We start from the raw sequence: 18,349 nt of genomic DNA, 5'->3' as shown, positions 1-18,349 counted from the left end.
CAAACATTTACATCATCAATTTCAAAATAGTTTCTTTCTTCTTGACCCCTTAATATCAGATCCTCTTTATCCCCTCCCTCCTTACCATACCACCTGCATGAACCCTTAATGCATTATAGATGATTATTATTTTATATATTTTACACTGTCCACTATACCCCTTCCCCTACAATTCTGATATTTGTCTCCCTCAAGGGGGCTTCTACCACCATCTTTACTATCAGTTCCCGCTCTGCTCTTCCCACCCCTTCCTTCGCATACCCTCATGGAATCGTTATACCCAATAATGTTTCTTAGGGTTTCGTCTCTTCTGTTGTCCATGGATCAAAAGCTCTTAACTTTACCAATGCACATACTCCAGTCGAGCAGGATTTGTGAGGTCATAATAGTAGAGAGAGGAAGAATTAAAGAACTTGTGTATTTGATTGGTGCTATACTGCACCCTGGATGTTTCACCTTGTCTGTGTTACCCTTCTGTGAGGGAATGTTTGATTATCAACACATGGGCTTTGGATCTCCACTCTGACCATTCTCCCACACATGCATGTGACTGTTTGTTTCTGAACTCTTTTACCTGATTCTGTCAATACCTCATGATCACACAGGCTGGGGTGCTTCTTCCATGTGGGCTTTTTTGTTCTCCTGCTAGATGGCTGCATGATTGACTTCAAGGCTTTAAAAGACCCCAGACTCTATATCTTGTAATAACCTGGCACCATCTACTTCTTCACCACATTTGCTTACTTAGGCACCCAGTTTGTCTTCAGCAATCATGTCAGGAAAGTGGATATCACCCAGTGCCACATTTTGATTAGAACAAAGTCTTCATACTTACCTGACAGGGGAGATACCATGATCACGAAGGTGGTTTTCCCAGGGCGAGGCTTATCCATTGCACTCCGGATGTGCTGACCCCTGCGATTTCCCCAAATGTGGGAAACTCGACTGCATAAAAAAAAAAAAAAAAGAACAAAGTCTTCTTTTGTTGAGGATAGACTTAAATAGATGCCCAAAGTCTGTCTACTCCCTTAATGTATTACCATATAAATACATGTACATAGGCCAATAACCCTAGCTTTATGTATTACCCTATATACATGTCTATTTTATATGCCTATGTAAAGTTTTCACTTCCTAGTCCTTTCCTCCATTTCCTTTTACCTTCCTCCTGGGTCACTACCATGCTTACCCCTCATTGACCTCTCAATAATTCCTCTTGGCTAGGTTACAATTGATCAAACATGACCAGGAACTGTACACCCTCCTCACCATTGATTTTGGATCTCTAGTTGTTCCCCAGTTCTTAATATTATTGCCTAACCACTCCCTTTCTCTTGCCTCCTCCTCTCCCATGCCCCCAGAATCATCTATCCAGTTGTTATCTCCTTAGGATTGCTTATCATGCATATTTTATACAGATAGATATAACAAAACACCTCCAAACCATATAAATAGTTCCAGATCAATTTGCAGACCTTTATTAATATCCCTCTACCAGGTTCAGAAGGGTGCCAAGCACTGGCCTCAAGTTAGAAGTCCATTTTTGAAAATCGTTAGGGACTTTTTGACTTTGCTTCCATCGCTGATCTGTTATGCACCTTTCTTGATGTACCCCAATGTGGTTGGGTCAGACAGGACTCACTCCCCACACAATCTCCAGTGGAGTCCTCCATAGCACTGTGACCCAGTGAGGGGACATCATAGCTCCAATGTGGGTTGACACTATAGTCCACTCTGTGCATTACCTGCTCTGGGCAGGAAAGCTGCCTTCAAGGCTTCTAAACCCAATTTTTATGATAAAAACATTCATACACACTTTGAGGATTGAAACATTATACAAACATGTATTTATCACCGTTATGGACGTGTTGCATAGCATTTTTATTATACTTTTTAACATATGTGTGATAGAGATAAAAATCAAATAAAATATAAGTAAAAATACAAATAAAAAAACCCCACCTAATTTTTGATTAAGTTGTAATAATAACTGCTTTTGCACAGAGAAAGACATTTTAAGGATTGAGTCCACCAGAATAGGCCATAAACTTCATAAACTTTAAAATTCCTTTGATGTAAAGCATGACATAAACGTATTGGCATCTGCGTATAGTGTCATAAAACTAGTAAACAATTCAGCAAGGCCCACATTTCTTCATTATGTATATTAAATCCTATAAGCCATGTTTAGTATTTCCAGTATGTAACATCTTCAAAATGATCATGAGTTTCTTTATTACTCAGAGTCTTGTCAGAAGACAGATATCACACCAGTATTTTGAACAAGAAATATTTGAAATGAAGAATCAGTAATTGATAAGAGAGGGTTGACAAATAGGAGGGATTTATATTTTCTAACAGTAAAGAATACCCTAGGTTTGAAGAACTAAATTGGGCAGACGATTCTCTTTACCGGGGGTTATGGAAAGACCTCTCTGGAAAGATGCAAATGTGACTGGATGGAGGGGAAGAAGCGCTCTGGGTCAGAGTTGGTGTAGATGGTGCCGAAAATAGAGAATTAGAGAATTCCAGTCTGATGATGGCAATGAAACTTACCGAATATATAAGATCTCTCAGGGGACAGAGATATACCTCAGTCTTTGGCTGCACAGGGGAAAGAATTGACCTCGAAGCCTGGTTTGTGATCCAATTGAGTTTTATGAGAGTTAGAAGAAGTTTCCAGTTTACACAGGTACCTGCAGTGCCCCACACCCCATGCAGCCTCCCTAGAAGCTGCTCAGAAAGTCATGTGGCCAGCTCTGGGCTCCTGCCCATTTCAATTATTTCATGGGAGGCATGGTGGATGACCCTGGTCAACCCCATTGCCTGAAATGAATTTGCCAGGCCAAGGTAGGCCGATCCAGGTCTAACCCCCACACAGGTGTATCTCCCCTTCCTGGCAGGAAACCTTAGCCTCTGAGCATGCGCCCTGTACCAATCCTTCATGGGCCCGTTACTCAGACCTCTGAGCATGCATAATGGATGCCCCAGTCCCTCAGATAAACTACCTAACAAATAGTGAGTGTCAATGGAACGATAGGCACAGCAAAGTGTAAAACAATTGCTCCCTCTTTTGTCCTTATATTAGTCCAGCTGTTCTCAAACTGTGTGTCGCGACCCATTTGGCGGCTCAAAAAACCCTTTCACAGGGGTCGCCTAAGACTAATGGAAAACACATATTTCCAATGGTCTTAGAAGCCTAGACACTGCTCCTCTATCCATCTCAAGGTGCTCTGCCCACCTAGGAGTACAGGGAGTGAAGACTGTTACCCATGATACACCATGCTTCAAGACCAAATTTCATTTTTGTAATTAGAAATAAATATTTCACAATATAAAATTAAATATTGTTTTTGTGATTAATCACTATGCTATAATTATGTTCAATTTGTAATAATGAAAATGCATCCTGCATATCAGATATTTTACATGTCAATTCATAACTAGCAAAATGACCGTTATGAAGTAGAAACGAAAATAATTTTATGTTTGGGGGAACACCACCACATAAGGAACTGTATTAAAGGGTCAAGGCATTAGGAAGGATGAAAACCACTGTATTAGTCGATATGGGAGTCAGTTGGTTCGTTTAATGAATTGAGGGCTTTGGAAACATAAGCTGAAGGAATCCACTCAGCATCAAAACAAATATTAATAATCTCTAGACTTCATGGGAGAAATCCAACTCTGGGGTCCCGGCGGCTAATTTGCAATATTTGTTTTAACATAGAATCTTTGCTACTCACTATGTTTTTTTTTTTAACATTTTATTAGGGGCTTATACAACTCTTATCACAATCCATACATATACATACATACATCAATTGTATAAAGCACATCTGTACATTCTTTGCCCTAATCATTTTCAAAGCATCTGCTCTCCACTTAAGCCCTTTGCATCAGGTCCTCTTTTTTTCCCCTCCCTCCCCACTCCCCCCTCCCTCATAAGCCCTTGCTAATTTATAGATTGTTATTTTGTCATATCTTGCCCTATCCGGAGTCTCCCTTCACCCCCTTCTCTGATGTCCATCTCCCAGAGAGGAGGTCACATGCAGATTCTTGTAATCGGTTCCCTCTTTCCAACCCACTAACCCTTTACTCTCCCAGTATCACCCCTCACACCCCTGGTCCTGAAGGTATAGTCCACCCTGGATTCCCTGTGCCTCCAGCTCCTATATGCACCAGTGTACAACCTCTGCTCTATCCAGTCTTGCAAGATAGAATTCGGATCAAGGTAGTTGTGGGGAGGAAGCAATTAGAAACTGGAGGAAAGCTGTGTTCTTCATAGGTGCTACATCGCACCCTGACTGACTCATCTCCTCCCCTAAACTCATCTGTGAGGGGATCTCCAGTGGCCGACAAATGGGCCTTGAGTCTCCACTCTGCACTTTCCCCTTCATTCACTATGGTATATATATATTGGATGATGCCTTATATAGCTACTCACAATTTTATATATTGGTTCAAATGCAGACATTTCTAATTTTTCCACAGTACAGTCTAAAAGGTAATATTGAAGTGAAGCTTTTTCAGATATTACTTTCTTTTCTAAACTAATAAATTCATGGGGAAAAAAACAGGAATTCTCATACTTGATCAGAAAATGTGCAGTAGATGGACATTTTGTGGTGTAAGTTTCTGATTACCTTAAGTTCCATATTCTATAGAACTGAATTTCAAAAAATAAATAAAAAGATAAATCAATAAATAAAAGAATTGAATTTCATATTTTTAAAATTCTATTCACTTAGATTTTTTTCAGGCATAATAGTTACTAAACTCAATTATGAGAAGGTGGAGAAGGAAGGGGAAAAAGAGAAGCTGATTCAAAGGACTCAACTAGAAAAAAAATGCTTTGAATATGATAAGAGCCCCCAATAAAAGGAATTTTTTAAGAAAACTCATAGAATCTGGACTATCTCTAAATGTGTGACACACCAAAGTACCAAGGTTGTTTTCTCACTCCCCCCCAGACTCATATTTCTCTGTACCCAAAACAGAGAAGGCAGAGATAACATCTGTGCACAATTCTGTGTTTTATTTCGAGAGCAGGTAAGCTACACACAGTCCCAACCTTTTTATGATTTTAATCATTCCAACTATAAAACTGTGGTGCTCCAATTACGTCAGGGTTTCTCAGTCTCTGTATTCGTGATGTCTTGAGAGGGATAGATCTTCGTCATGAGAGCTTTCCTGTGCATGGCACGACATTCAGGTGAAAAGATAGCAAACACACAAGGGTGACAACTGAATACATTGCCTCTATACTTTGCTAAACATCTATGTGGGAACAAAATCACCCCCATTTGAAAACCACTAAGTAAAACCCAAGTTGCATTTGTGTGATTTCTACCTGTCATCTCACCTTCTTACACGTTGACAAAATTGTTCAGCCTGACTTATCAAAAATTATATGCATGAAATATCCTCCACAAATCCCTCCCCTCATTGTCCTTTTTTTTAAAAAAATTTTACCTTGCTTTATAAGAAGACAGTTCTTGAAAGGGTATAAGTAAATTAACCCTTCACCTTTGTTTTCCAACTTTTGGCTCCTAAAACACTTGACAGTGCCTTTTGTTGCTCCAGTCAGGGAAACTATCAAATAACTCCTGCTTTTTCTGACTGAGTTTTTACTATCAATTTCTTTCATTCATGTTAATGACCTTTGCATGCAGAGTTCATTAAGATCCTAGCTTATAGGATTCCCTCTTTTCCTTTTACATTATGTTCATTTTAGTCTCATCTATTTATTCCCTTCCTCAGCCCTTCCATTCACTTCTCTGCCATGAGCAATCACCTCTGCATGAGGGCATTTAATTTGGTAACACCATTCCTCATCATGTATCAGAATTCCAAAGGTACTCATGACAGTTTTATAGACATGAATATTGTGGAGCTATTTCTGAACTCAGCTCACAATTGTCTTCCTTAATGCACCCTTTTCTCCTCTAATCAATTCTCTCATTCTTCTAGCTTCTAAATCTCAAAGTCATTTTCACTCTTGGTATTTCCCAGCCCTCACACTTCCACTTGTCACATCATATGTTAAAGGCAAGAGATTAAAACTTAAAACTGTTAGTAAGACAGCCAAGTACGTATGATTTGGTTTCAATTGTAAAATGCACTGCTCTTTAGCCAATGCCAGGTCAGTTAATATTTATTAAGTCTATGAACACTGCCCATCACATTTCTCATGTTCACAGATTAGCTATCCCAACTCAAAGGCTAGATTCCAAAAATTAAGAACAAAGCTCAAAATTATGAAAGAGCCCAGGCTTTGGGGTCAAAGAGAGACAGGCAGGACCACCCTGACTAAGAACTTCACTTACTTTTATGAAGCCACCTCTGTGATAGAATAAACAACAATTTAAGATCAGAGGTGTAGCATCTACCTAAGAATAAAGTCCAGAGAGATAAGAAAGAAGGATCAGGGGACACAGGAGACACAGGGAAAATGCAAACTGGGGAGATGGCAATGGACAGGTTGAAACAAAGCAAGTATGAGCTGTTGAATAAGCAACGAGTGATCAGCTCTGTGAACTTCACCTAGTTCACAGTAAAACAGTTCTCAAGGAACTTGAAAGATAATAGAATTTCCCAATAAACATAAGAGATAATGGAATTTCCCCTTGAACTTTCAGGGGCCCTCTTTTTACCTCTGAAAGGATAGGCAATAAACAAAGTGCTCTGTTTTTCTCTGGATAATGTGACTGGGAGACTAGAAGGGAGAAATGATTCAAACAAAAAAAAAAAAACCCAAAACATAAGATTAAAAAAGGCCATCTATTCCCATAAACCTCCCCCAGAGATTCAGGTTGAAATGTCTCTTTTGTATAATGCCTCTGTAGCATTTTGCTTACATGCATATTACATTCTGTTTTGTGTCAGCATTGTTCTCCTACCACAATGAGAGCTCCTGAACTCCCCCAATTCTATATGTATCACTATGTGTCACTCACAGGATTTGGTGCACAGATGTGCATGAAACATAAGTTCAATGAATGTTGGTTCACGTTCAAAGAAATATATTTCTTATCAGGTTGATCTTTCATTCAATACTTCTGTCTGCTAGTATTCCTATACACAGAGACTTCCTGAGTTAAAGATCTTGAACTCTATAAACCAAAAGACCATCCGTACAGAGTTCACATTCACATAAGACAAGACTGTTTCATTGCATTCATCTCATATTGAGACAAGCTAACACATGAGTCATCAAAACAGTGAAAACCAACTTCTAAATAATAAAATAATCCTTTTAGATTGTAGCATAAACAAATCCTTTTTTCTTTCTCACAAATATTTTCTAACCAACTCTTAAAAACTGAAGAAGCATGAATATACTTACAGAACAAGAAATTTGTGCTCTAAATACATATGCTCATATTGTGAAGTCCTTTTAAGTTAATCAAATAAATCATCAATATAGAAGCACTACTATATAACTACTTCTATGAGAGGTAAGAATTCTATAATTAACACTTTTAAGCACAAAGTTTGTCAAATCTCAAGCTCACTTCACTTCTTCTATGCTTTCTAAGCAGTTCTCTCTAGCATCCCCAAATACATGCCATTACCCTCGAGATTCCCTTGTTTTACGTCCTATGAATTTCCCCCCTAGATCTTTTCTAAGGCACGATTTAACAATTAAATAGAATAAGTAAGTATACATAGTCTCTTTTAAAGATATATCTCAGACAGGTATTTCCTACCTGATGTGATGCATAGCAGAGAAGTAATCTGAATCCTTTACCTTATTTATTATAGGATTAATCTATTCAGAGAGGTGATATTCCAGGTGAAGTCACCAGTTATCAAACTGAAAGGGCACCGAGGTTTCATCTAAATGACCGATTGAAACCCATGAGATTTAATGGTAGCCAACCTTCAGCTTCCCATGGGCATAGTTAATGTCTTCTGCTAGATATTCTCATCGGAACGGAATAAATAACATAACATATTTTGACAATTACAAAGAGGACTGGTGGACCATAAGGAAAAAAGGGAAATCATTTAGCCCTGGACATAAATGTATCCCTTGGATAGACAGTATATGGCGTCAAGTGCCTTCTGTGATTTCTATACAATAGAAACTGCTACTTTAGGGGAAGTGTATGGAAATGTACAACATTCTTTTGACCAAAGAAGATATATTTTGAATTTAGAATGTAAATTCAAGTTGTGTTCTAGCCATGTAAGCATGTGGTGAGATGTTGTTGTTGATGTGGGGAAACTATCATTACTAAGAAATTCTCAAAACACAACAAATGAAACCAGTGCCATTAAGTGGATACTGATTCATAGAGATCCTACAGGACAGGAGAGACCTGCTGCCACCCCTGGTCTGTCAGGTACAGTTCTGTGGTGGCTTGTGTGTGGCTGCGATGCTGGAAGCTATGTCGCTGGTAGTTCAAATGCCAGCAGGGTCACCCAAAGTGAACAGGTTTCAGCAGAGCTTCCCGACTAAGAAGAGACAACAAACAAGGATTCCACTTGTCTCTCTAGAGGACAGAGCTGATAAAGCCTCATGCATAGCTTCAACACATTGTCAGAGACTGAAGGCCTACTGAATGGAACAGAGCATTGTTGGAGATAGTGACTGAGAATGGGCCCTTTGGGATGGAGGACACAATAAATGTGAGGGAGCAGGTGCTGATTCTCGACCATGGAGTCTTTCATAAGAAAGCCTGTGTGAGTGGGGTCTTTGGGGTCCTCATTACTGTAGGAGTATGACTCAGGTGAGGAAAATCAGCTCCAAAAATTTGGTTTCCTAGGAATTTGGAAGTGCCCAGTATAAATCTAGTAAAACTAGAAGTCATCAAATGTGAAACGGAACATAAAGATAGATATCCTAGGCATTAGTGAACTGAAATGGGCTAATATTGTCTATTTTGAATCAGAAGAATCACATGGTTTACTATGTCAGGAATAACAAAATCAAGAGGAAGAGCTTGGCACTGTCCAAAAACAAAACAAAACAAAAAAACCTTGTGAAATCAATCATGAAGTACAACCCTGTTTTTGATAGGATTGAATCTACCAACCCAGCAGGATTTCCAATCAATACACGTCATTGAAAAGTATGCACCAACCACACAAGCTAGTGATGAAGAAATTGAAGAATTTTACCAGTCTTCAGTCAGAAGTGTATCAGATATGTAATCAAGATACATTGATAAGTTACTGGTGACAAATGCAAAAGTTGGAAACCAAGAGGAAAGAACTGCAGTTGGAAAATATGGACTTGGTGATAGAAATACAGCTGGAGTCACATGATAGAACTTTGCAAAACCAATGACGTATACATAACAAAATTTTATCAACAACACAATAGGGAACTATACACACGGAATTCTCCAGACGGAATACGTAGAAATCTAATTGACAACAACCATGGGAACAGACCAAGGAGAATCTCAAAATCAACAGCTAAAATCAGGTCAGGAGTTGACTGTGGAACAGACCAGCAATTGCTCCAAGTAAGTTCAGAATAGAGCTGAAAAAAAAGTTAAAACAGGTCCATGCATGCCAAAATCTGACCTTGAATAAATCTCACCTGAATTTTGAGAACATCTTAAGAACAGATTTGATGCACTGAACTCTAATGACAGAAGACCTGATGAACTGTGGGGGTACATAAAGCCTATCATTCATGAAGAAAGCATAAAGTCCCATTTTTTTAAATGGGAAAGAAAATGTCAAAGTGGATGTCAGAAGAGACTCTGAAATTTGCTCTAAATTGGAGAGTAGCTAAAGCAAATAATGATGTAAAAAATAGAAAATATCAAAGGGCAGCTTGAGAAGACAATCAAATATCATAAAAATATGTAAATTCTAGAATTAGAAAGCCAAAAAGGATGGATACACTCAGCATATCTTAAACCGAACGAACTAAAAAATATCCAAGCCTGAAGTTGAAATATTGAATGATGGAGGAAGCATTAAGAGAACATGGAATATATATAGGGAGTCAATGTACCAACATGAACCAGATGACATTCCATCATTTCAAGAGGGTTCATGTGAGCAAGAACTAATAGTACTGAAGAAAGGAGTTCAAGCTACATTAACCAAAAACCAGGCTCCAGAAATTGATGGAACGCCATCACCGTAAGCACGGAAAGTTCTGTGCAAGGAAATTTGGAAGAAGCCACTAGGCATACTGACTTGATAGGTGACCGAATAGAATGCTTAATGAACAATAACATTTATATCACATGCAAGTAGAATTTTGCTAAAGATCAGCCAACAACGTTTGTAGCAGTGCATTGATAGAGAGCTTCCAGGAGCTTCAGCAATATTCAGAAGAAGATGTTGAACAATAGATTTCATTGCTGTCAAATGCATTTTGGCTCAAGACAGAGAATCCCAGAAACATGTTCACTTGTGTTTAATTGACTATGCCAAGGCATATGGCTGTGTGGATCATAACAAATCATGGATATCCTGGAGAAATATAGGAATTCCAAAAGGCATCATTGTGTTTGTGTGGAGCCTCTACATAGATCAAGTTGTATGATCAGAACAAGGTTGTACTGTGTGGTTTAAAATCAAGAATGGTGTGTGTCAAGGTTGGATCTTCATACCATACTTATTTGATCTGTATGCTAAGCGAATAATCAGCAAGACTGGCTAATATACAAAGTAGTGTCAGGATCTGAAGAAGGCTTATTAGCAACCTGGGATATGCCAATGATGCAACCTTGGTTTGCTGAAAGTGAGGAGGACTTGAAGTACTTGCTGTTGAAAATGAAGGATTGCATCAGTCAGTAAGGATTAGAAGTCATTATGAGGAAAAGTTACATCCTAACAACTGATCTATATGTATCATCGTGATACATGGTAAAAAGATTGAAGTGGTCAAAGATTTAATCTTGCTTTAATCCACCATCAATGCCATGGAAGCAGCAGTAAAGAGAGCAAACAACCCACTGCATCAGGCAAATATATTTCATAAGAGCTTATTAAATTAGTGAAAACCAAGGGTATCACTGAGAGGACTAAGGTGGGCCTGAGCCAGCCACGGTGCTTTCAACCACTTTCAATGCATGCAAAATTGGGTAATGAATGAAAAAGACTGAAGAACAGAGGCCTTTCCATTGTGGTGCTCTTACACACTTGTGAAAGTGCCAAGAACTGCCAAAAGGACAAACAAATGTGTCTCAGAAGAAGTACAGCCAGAATGCTTCTTAGAGGAAAGGATGGGGAGGCTTTGTCTTACGTACTTCAGACAGGTTGTCAGGAGAGAGCAGTCCCCGGAAAAGAGCATACTTCTTGGTAACATGCAGAGGCAGCAATAAAGATGAAGGCCCTTGACAAGATGTATTGACACGATGGCTGCAACAATGGACTCACACCTAAAAACAGTCATGAGGATGGTGCAGGACTGGGCAGTATTTCATTCTATTGAACATAGATTGGGTCACTTTGATTTAGAACTGACTTGGTGGCACCTGATAGCATGTTTGGTTCAGTGTTCTTTTTAATGATTCCTCCCTTATGAGGTTCAACTCATCCATTGCTTTTTTGTTTTGGGTCGTTGTTAAAATTTCACCTTGGTTTTCTTTATATTTCCTACTTCTTTGCTGAGACTTTCTATTCTATGCTGAGTATTTTCATTACTTTTATTATTTGTTTCAAGTGTGTTCATACTGTTCACTGAAGCTTTCTTATAATGACTACTTCAAAATGTGTGTCAGGTAACATCTATCATTCTTTTCTAATTGAGGGGAGAGTTTTGGGTTCTTTGACTACATCATGAATTTTTCCCTCTGGAAATTTGGATATTTTGGCTATTAGATTGTGTACCTCACCTAATGCTTCATTTTAGCTGGCTTCTTTTTTAAGACCAGTCTGGCTGGGGCTTTGGGAGAATGCTGCCTTGTTTGTGCAAAGTGGAGTTAGAAGCCTGGCTTTCCATCGTCTCTACTGGTACCCAAGGAGAAAGGCTCCTTTCTACTCTTGGAGGATAGTGAGAATTTTGACTCTCCATGATATTTCCGATATGGGCAATAATAAGAATGCCTTGTTACTACTAAATGTATGGCCTCCACTGACCCCACAGCAATGTAGTCCTGGTATCCAGCTTGACTTTCTTAGACACCACTGCAGCTAGCTAGGGAGATTGGGCCTGGTATGGACTAGTAGAGGTCAAGGGTCTCCACTTGGTCTTTACTATTATGAGTGGGGTAGGGAACCAAGATTTCTCTTTGGTCTTTGGCTGAAGGGCAGTGCTTACGGTCCATATACTACGCCTTGCAGTCACTCTCCGAGTCCTATGGATAGAGAGAGTACGTATTTCTTTCTCTTTCCTTATTTACTTTTCTTCCATTCTCCTCCTTTCTTCCCCTGGATCTTTCTACCTTCTGCTCTTGCATGCTCCTCCTCCTCCTCCAATTCTACCTCCTCCTCTCTCTCTCTTTCTTCTTCTCTAATTGATCATTCTAAACCGGTAGTCTCTTCACTTCCAAGTTCAGCATACCTGAGTAAAAAGAAAATGCAGAGAATTTACTACCAGTCATTCCTTGAGTTCCTGGCCAGTGTCTCCTATTCTTCCCAATTCTTCAACTTGTTCTGCTTGCTTTATAGAAAACGCCCAGGTTGTCATTAGTATTTATCAGAAGGTACACAGAAGGAATAGAAGAGAAAATATTCCCAAGAACATAACTCATGTGGGGTTTTTCTGTTTTGATAATAATATTATCTATTTTATTCATATTAGATACTTAGTCACTTAAAATATTCATTTAATAACTTTTATCCAATGGATTCATTACTTTTTCAAGTTAAAAAATAGAGGCTAATCTACAGTTTATGTACGATTCCTATGTGTTCTGTGAGTTTGATTGTGAGTTTAAAATGTAATCAGTCAAAATCCTGCTACGATTTTTTTAGGGGTGAGGCCTACCAGAGAAATTTCTTTCGTTATTTTTTTTTCACAGGTCCTAAGAATGTCATTGACCTCTAAAGTAAACTATATTTATGCTGATTTTTTCACATTATAGCTCTTCTCACTATTTATGGAGATATTCAAACTCTGGTTTCCTACATGGGTAATTCCATGTTTATAACATCCAAGAGTAAACTATTTTTCTATTAAGAGGCCATGCCAGCTAGAACATGTACTTGGTCTTTCCCTTGTGCTCCTCAGAACACTCTTCTAAACCACACCTTCACTGAAAGAACGGATGCAGGATACCAGATCCAAGGCTTGTACTCTTCTTCACACTCTTGCAGGGATGAAATGACCTGAAATCACTTCCCATCACCCTTCTTCTCTCAAAGCTTCTACTCTGGCAGCTGCCATGAGATCATTGGTTTGCTTCAAAATGCTTCCAGGATCCATAGCTAATTTTATGGAAAGTATCTTCAATTTCCCAAATTCCAACTTTGTCAATAAAAGAAATATAATCCTCTTCTAACCCAGAAGTATTTTGTGATATCAATTGAGAGAATATTTGCAGATAAAATTTTATAAACTACATCATGATAATTAAATATAAATTTGACTTTCTTATCACTATCATAATCATATCACACAGTCTTATATACATTGTTGTTTTTTAACTTTCTCTTTTAGGAAATAATCAGTAGGTTCTTACAGAATGGCAAAGTTGTAAAGGAGAAGAGCAAGTCAAATATTGCTTAAAGCATAACTGATATTAAATTTCACTCCACAGTGCCATTTATTTAACACTATTCAAAAGCATACCTTTACTCTGGGGCATGTCTTTCTAACACCAGCATTCAGAATATCAAGATGATTATCTCAAATTAGAAAGTGATATCAGTTCAAGTGATGACTGGTAAAAAAATTGTAAATTAAATACTATTATGCAAGGTTTAAAGTATTATTTACATGTTATATGACTTCATAATTTTGCACATTTTTGCCTATCAAATTGAGTGGAAGAAGCATGAATTTGATAAAAGTACAATTTTATAAGAAAAGAGAATATTTTAATATTAAGAAGAATTTTAGATGAAAATTATTTTATTAAGAAAAACAGGAAGTCTCACATTTGTCTTTCAAGATTTTTTCAGTTTTAATAATAAATTTTAAAAAAGAAATATGTATTTTAATATTTCAGGCATAACAATAATTCACAAATGACAATGAAAATGTGGAAATCCTATATAAAGTTAAAACAATGATTATGTGCTTTTTTGAGATCTTTGCAAAATATGTATTCTCAATTATGTTTTATTGAGTGGTGTCAATTAGATGTCATGACCTGAAGCTCAATAAATGAGTATATAACGCAGAAGCCATTTAGCAGTGTTGCTGACAACACTGTTATGGGTACTGAGAAATATATCCATTCCTGCGTGTAGTCAGTGTATCCTGTTGCCCTTCTAACTGAATAACAATGTTGAACTTCAAGATAATATACCAAAATTTAAAAAGGAGTGTGAGCCAAGGGTTTGCTCTTTGCAGCCTGGTTAATTGTGCTTCGTTTACGTGGTTATGACATGAACCATTGAGCTTGAGTTGTTAATGAGTTCCCCAAAACTATGACCCTTTAGGCCTTAAGTTTGTATACTCTGAATTGAGCATCCTCACTACTATATATGAGGGTGAGGAAGAAAGGTTTCCAGTTAATACATGACTAAACATGTCTCTGAAATTAATGGATGGCCGCAAACTACTTCTCCCAGTAAAACATCTGTCTATTGCCTTCAGAGGGCTGGTGGTATAATGGTTCCACATTGGACTGTGTGTTAGTCTGGGTACTTTAGAAAAACAAGTCCACAGAAACTCACATATAAAAGAGAGAGTTTTATATAAATACTAATTGGACACCGAGAAACCATCCCAACCCAATGCTGCCTAAGCCCACAAGCCAACAATAACCCATATATCCCACACCAATCCACAAAGTCCTCCTCCATCTCACAAAACACACACAATGATGCTGACTGCAGGAGGAAAGCCGATTCAGTGAACAATGTAAGCATCTCAGCGTTGACAGGAGTGTCCACACGGCTGCTCCAGCACCCAGGGCTGCATCAGGGTAGGTCCATGTGGCTTCTCGTCAGGGATGTCTTGCAGGAAATCAGCTTTGCCAACTGAAGCAGGGAACTGGTTAAGGCCAGGCACCCTGGTCCAACCATCACAAAGTAAGAGACTCAGGAACTAGAAAGACAAGGCTCACCAAGCCATTTCTCTCTCCACCTTTCAATTAACCTCACATGTGTTTATCGGCCAGGTTGGCACAATAAACTAACTCAGACTGCAATCCATGAGATTAGAAGTTTGAAACCACCAGTCTCTCCAGAAGAGGAACACAGGTTTTCTACTCCCATAACAGTTACAATCTCAGAAGCTCACAGTGGGCTCAGTATGAACCTGCATCAACTTATAGACAGTGAGAGTTAAAGCCTTCAGAAATAAAGGTCGAGTCAAAACAATGCCTTCTAAGAGGAATGCTGAGATAGTTCAATTCAAGGCAGAAAACTCAACTTGGAATATTATGGCGATGTTGTTTTTTATTGTTTTGTTTTATTGTGTGTGTGTTGGGGGCTGCTTAATAGGAAGAAGTTTTAAGGTAATTGAACACTGTGTTGCTGAAGAAAAAGACCAGGAAATCCATGCCAAGGTATTTTTCCCCCACCAAGATAATGCACCTGCTCATTTTTTGAGGATAGCAAGAAGTACCCTATTAGAATTCCATTAGAAAAGCTTACCCTACCAATATAGAGTCATAATTTTGCCCCTTCAGAATTCTTTTGTTCCATAAACTCAAAGAACATTTAAATGGAGCACACCTTGTGTCCTTAGAAGTTCTGAAATTGATGCCTCGATGTGTAGCAAATTGAAGAGCACAGATTTATTCAAGGAAGGGTTAGAGAGATGGACAAATGGTCTTCAGAAGTGTATGGACTGAGGTGGCGGAGGATATGTTGAGAATTAATAACTTGACTGTTTTGATAGTTTGTTTAATCAAGCCTCTGGTGACTTTGAGGCACTACTTTTTTATTTAACTTCATCCAAGGGAATATCTCTATTTAATTCCTTAGTTCCAATGTAAATATTTTAACTAGCAAGGGTCTATAAATGAGTTCTTTCCTTATACTTGTCATCGCACAAGAAAACCTAGGAACTGACTTGTCGCCTCCACAGTTCCTTCATGGCTGATATTACTTCTTTATTTCTTAATGTGTAGATCAAGGGGTTCAAGAGAGGAGTGAAAACAGTATAGAATATCGAGAGAACCTTGTCCACTGGGAAGTTGCTGAAAGGCCAAGCGTAGATGAAGATGCAGGGCCCAAAGAAGAGGGTCACGACAGTGACATGGGCAGTTAGAGTGGCCCTGGCCTTGGCCATGCCCGCTGAGGCTCGACTCCGGACAGTGACCAGGATGACCGTGTTGGAGATGAGCAACAGCACAAAGGAGCTCATAGCTATTAGACCACTGTCTGAAAGCATCAATATCTCAAGCACATAGGTATCAGTGCAAGCAAGTTTGATAACCAGGGGGAGGTCACAGAAGAAACTGTCCACTTTATTGGGCCCACAGAAGGGAAGGTTTACTGTGAAGGCCAACTGGCTTAACGAGTGCAGGACCCCAATGAGCCAGCATCCCAACACAAGGCCTGTACACTTCCGTATACTCATGATAGCTGCGTAGTGCAGGGGGCGACATATAGCTACATACCTGTCATATGCCATGGCCACAAGGAGCATCATTTCGCCAGCAGCAAAGACATGCAGAAAGAAGATCTGAGCCATGCAGCCCTCAAAGGAGATGGTCTTGTGCTCCAGAAGAAAGTCCACAATCATCTTGGGCGTGGCAAAGGTGGACAGACACACATCAGTGAAGGAGAGGTTGCTGAGTAAGAAGTACATGGGGGTGTGCAGTGCAGGGGCAGAGAGGACTGTGAGTACAATCAGGAGGTTTCCCAGCACAATGGATAAGTAAAAAATGGTGAAAAATACAAAATAGAAAAGCTGTAGTTCTCGCGAACCTGAAAGACTATGCAACACAAATTCAGTCACTCTTGAGTTATTTCCTTGATCCATGATTTCAACTCTTTGATAGTAGATCAGAAATTTTTCTGTAATAAAGTGAAATGGAAACAAAATCATAGAATTGCAGGAGTAAGTCATCAAAGCTAAGCGTGGCTTCAAATCTCAGTCTATATACTACGTGCTTCAGATCCTGGTGGCTGAGTGTGTTATGTATCAGCCTGCTAACCAGAAGGTCCACAGTTCACTTGAGAAAGATGGGGCTTTCCGATTCTCAACTCAGTAGCAGTGGGCATCGTTTGATTGCTGTTATTGTATGCTATTGAGTAAATTCTGTATCAATTGGCTAAAAAGGTAGAAAACAACCCATAGTATTTATGGACTGTCATATCTGTGTAAGCAGATCACTGGGTTTTCTCTCCCGTGAAGTCATGGGAGGCTGCAAGCTGCCCTTGTTTCTGTCAGCAGTTGAGTGTTTAATCATTGTGCCGCCTGGTTCTTTAAATCCACCTAGTTCTCTATAAATACACTGCACATTCAATGCTTTCTTTTTTAATGCCTATATATCACTGACTTTCATCTCTGCATTTCACTATGGCAGTTATATTCTAACCATTCAATATTCTATATCTGCATTCACTACTTTTAAATTCCTGGGTTATAGGAGAGTGAACGTAAGGAGTCAGACTGAATCGAATGTTGACTCATTTTGCTTGATAGAGCAGGATTTAGAGACTTAGTGGAATTGATTTACTTTTAAAAATATGCCTATTTTAGTTTATATCACATTATTATGTTATGCTCCTGGTTACATAATTAATAAGCTAGCAACAATTGTGAGAAAGGTGCAGGACCAGGCAGTGTTTCATGCTATTGTACATAGACTCATTGAGCTGGAATTGACTAGAGGCATCAAAAATAACAACAAACTTTCATCTTTTTATTATTAAAGGGTTTAATTTAAGCTATTGGAAAAGGCAAGCTAGGCCTTCTTCACCCAGTGATTGAATTTGAGAGAATTTAGAATGGGATTTTAAATAGGCAGTACAAAAACAATCATATTCACTGATATGATTTCCTATCAGCTCTATAATTCACACTATTACATTTTATGACTCTGAAGAAAGGAGATAAATTTTGTTTATTATTTATGGTTTTTGTAGTCCATCATATATAAATAGTGTTCAATAATATTAATAGATCTAAATGTATTAGTAATTTGATATCAGATAAAGAAGTACTGTTATTTTACAAGTTCGTTATTTCTACGTGCTTTGGATATAATTCTAGTGAAACTATTTCTTAAGAGCATCAATTTTTTTTTACTGAGAAACAAAAATTGGGGGCTTTTTAATTTTCCAAGTTTTAATTAGTATGGGA

At 38.5% G+C, this 18,349-nt stretch overlaps 1 protein-coding gene and 1 pseudogene across 1 annotated transcript; one reads left to right on the top strand and one right to left on the bottom strand.

Moving 5' to 3' along the window:
• Positions 1–827: 827 nt before the first annotated feature.
• On the top strand, positions 828–955 carry LOC142426892 (U1 spliceosomal RNA; annotated as a pseudogene).
• A 15,141-nt stretch (positions 956–16,096) lies between these two features.
• On the bottom strand, positions 16,097–17,026 carry LOC142425735 (olfactory receptor 4K15-like). Its single transcript, XM_075531069.1, has one exon. It carries the CDS (start codon positions 17,021–17,023, stop codon positions 16,097–16,099), a length of 927 nt encoding a protein of 308 aa, XP_075387184.1. The 5' UTR covers positions 17,024–17,026.
• Between the last annotated feature and the right edge of the window lie 1,323 nt (positions 17,027–18,349).

Source organism: Tenrec ecaudatus, chromosome 14 (assembly GCF_050624435.1).
Source record: "Tenrec ecaudatus isolate mTenEca1 chromosome 14, mTenEca1.hap1, whole genome shotgun sequence".
NCBI lineage: Eukaryota > Metazoa > Chordata > Mammalia > Afrosoricida > Tenrecidae > Tenrec > Tenrec ecaudatus.
This window is presented reverse-complemented; position numbering and strand designations above follow the sequence as displayed.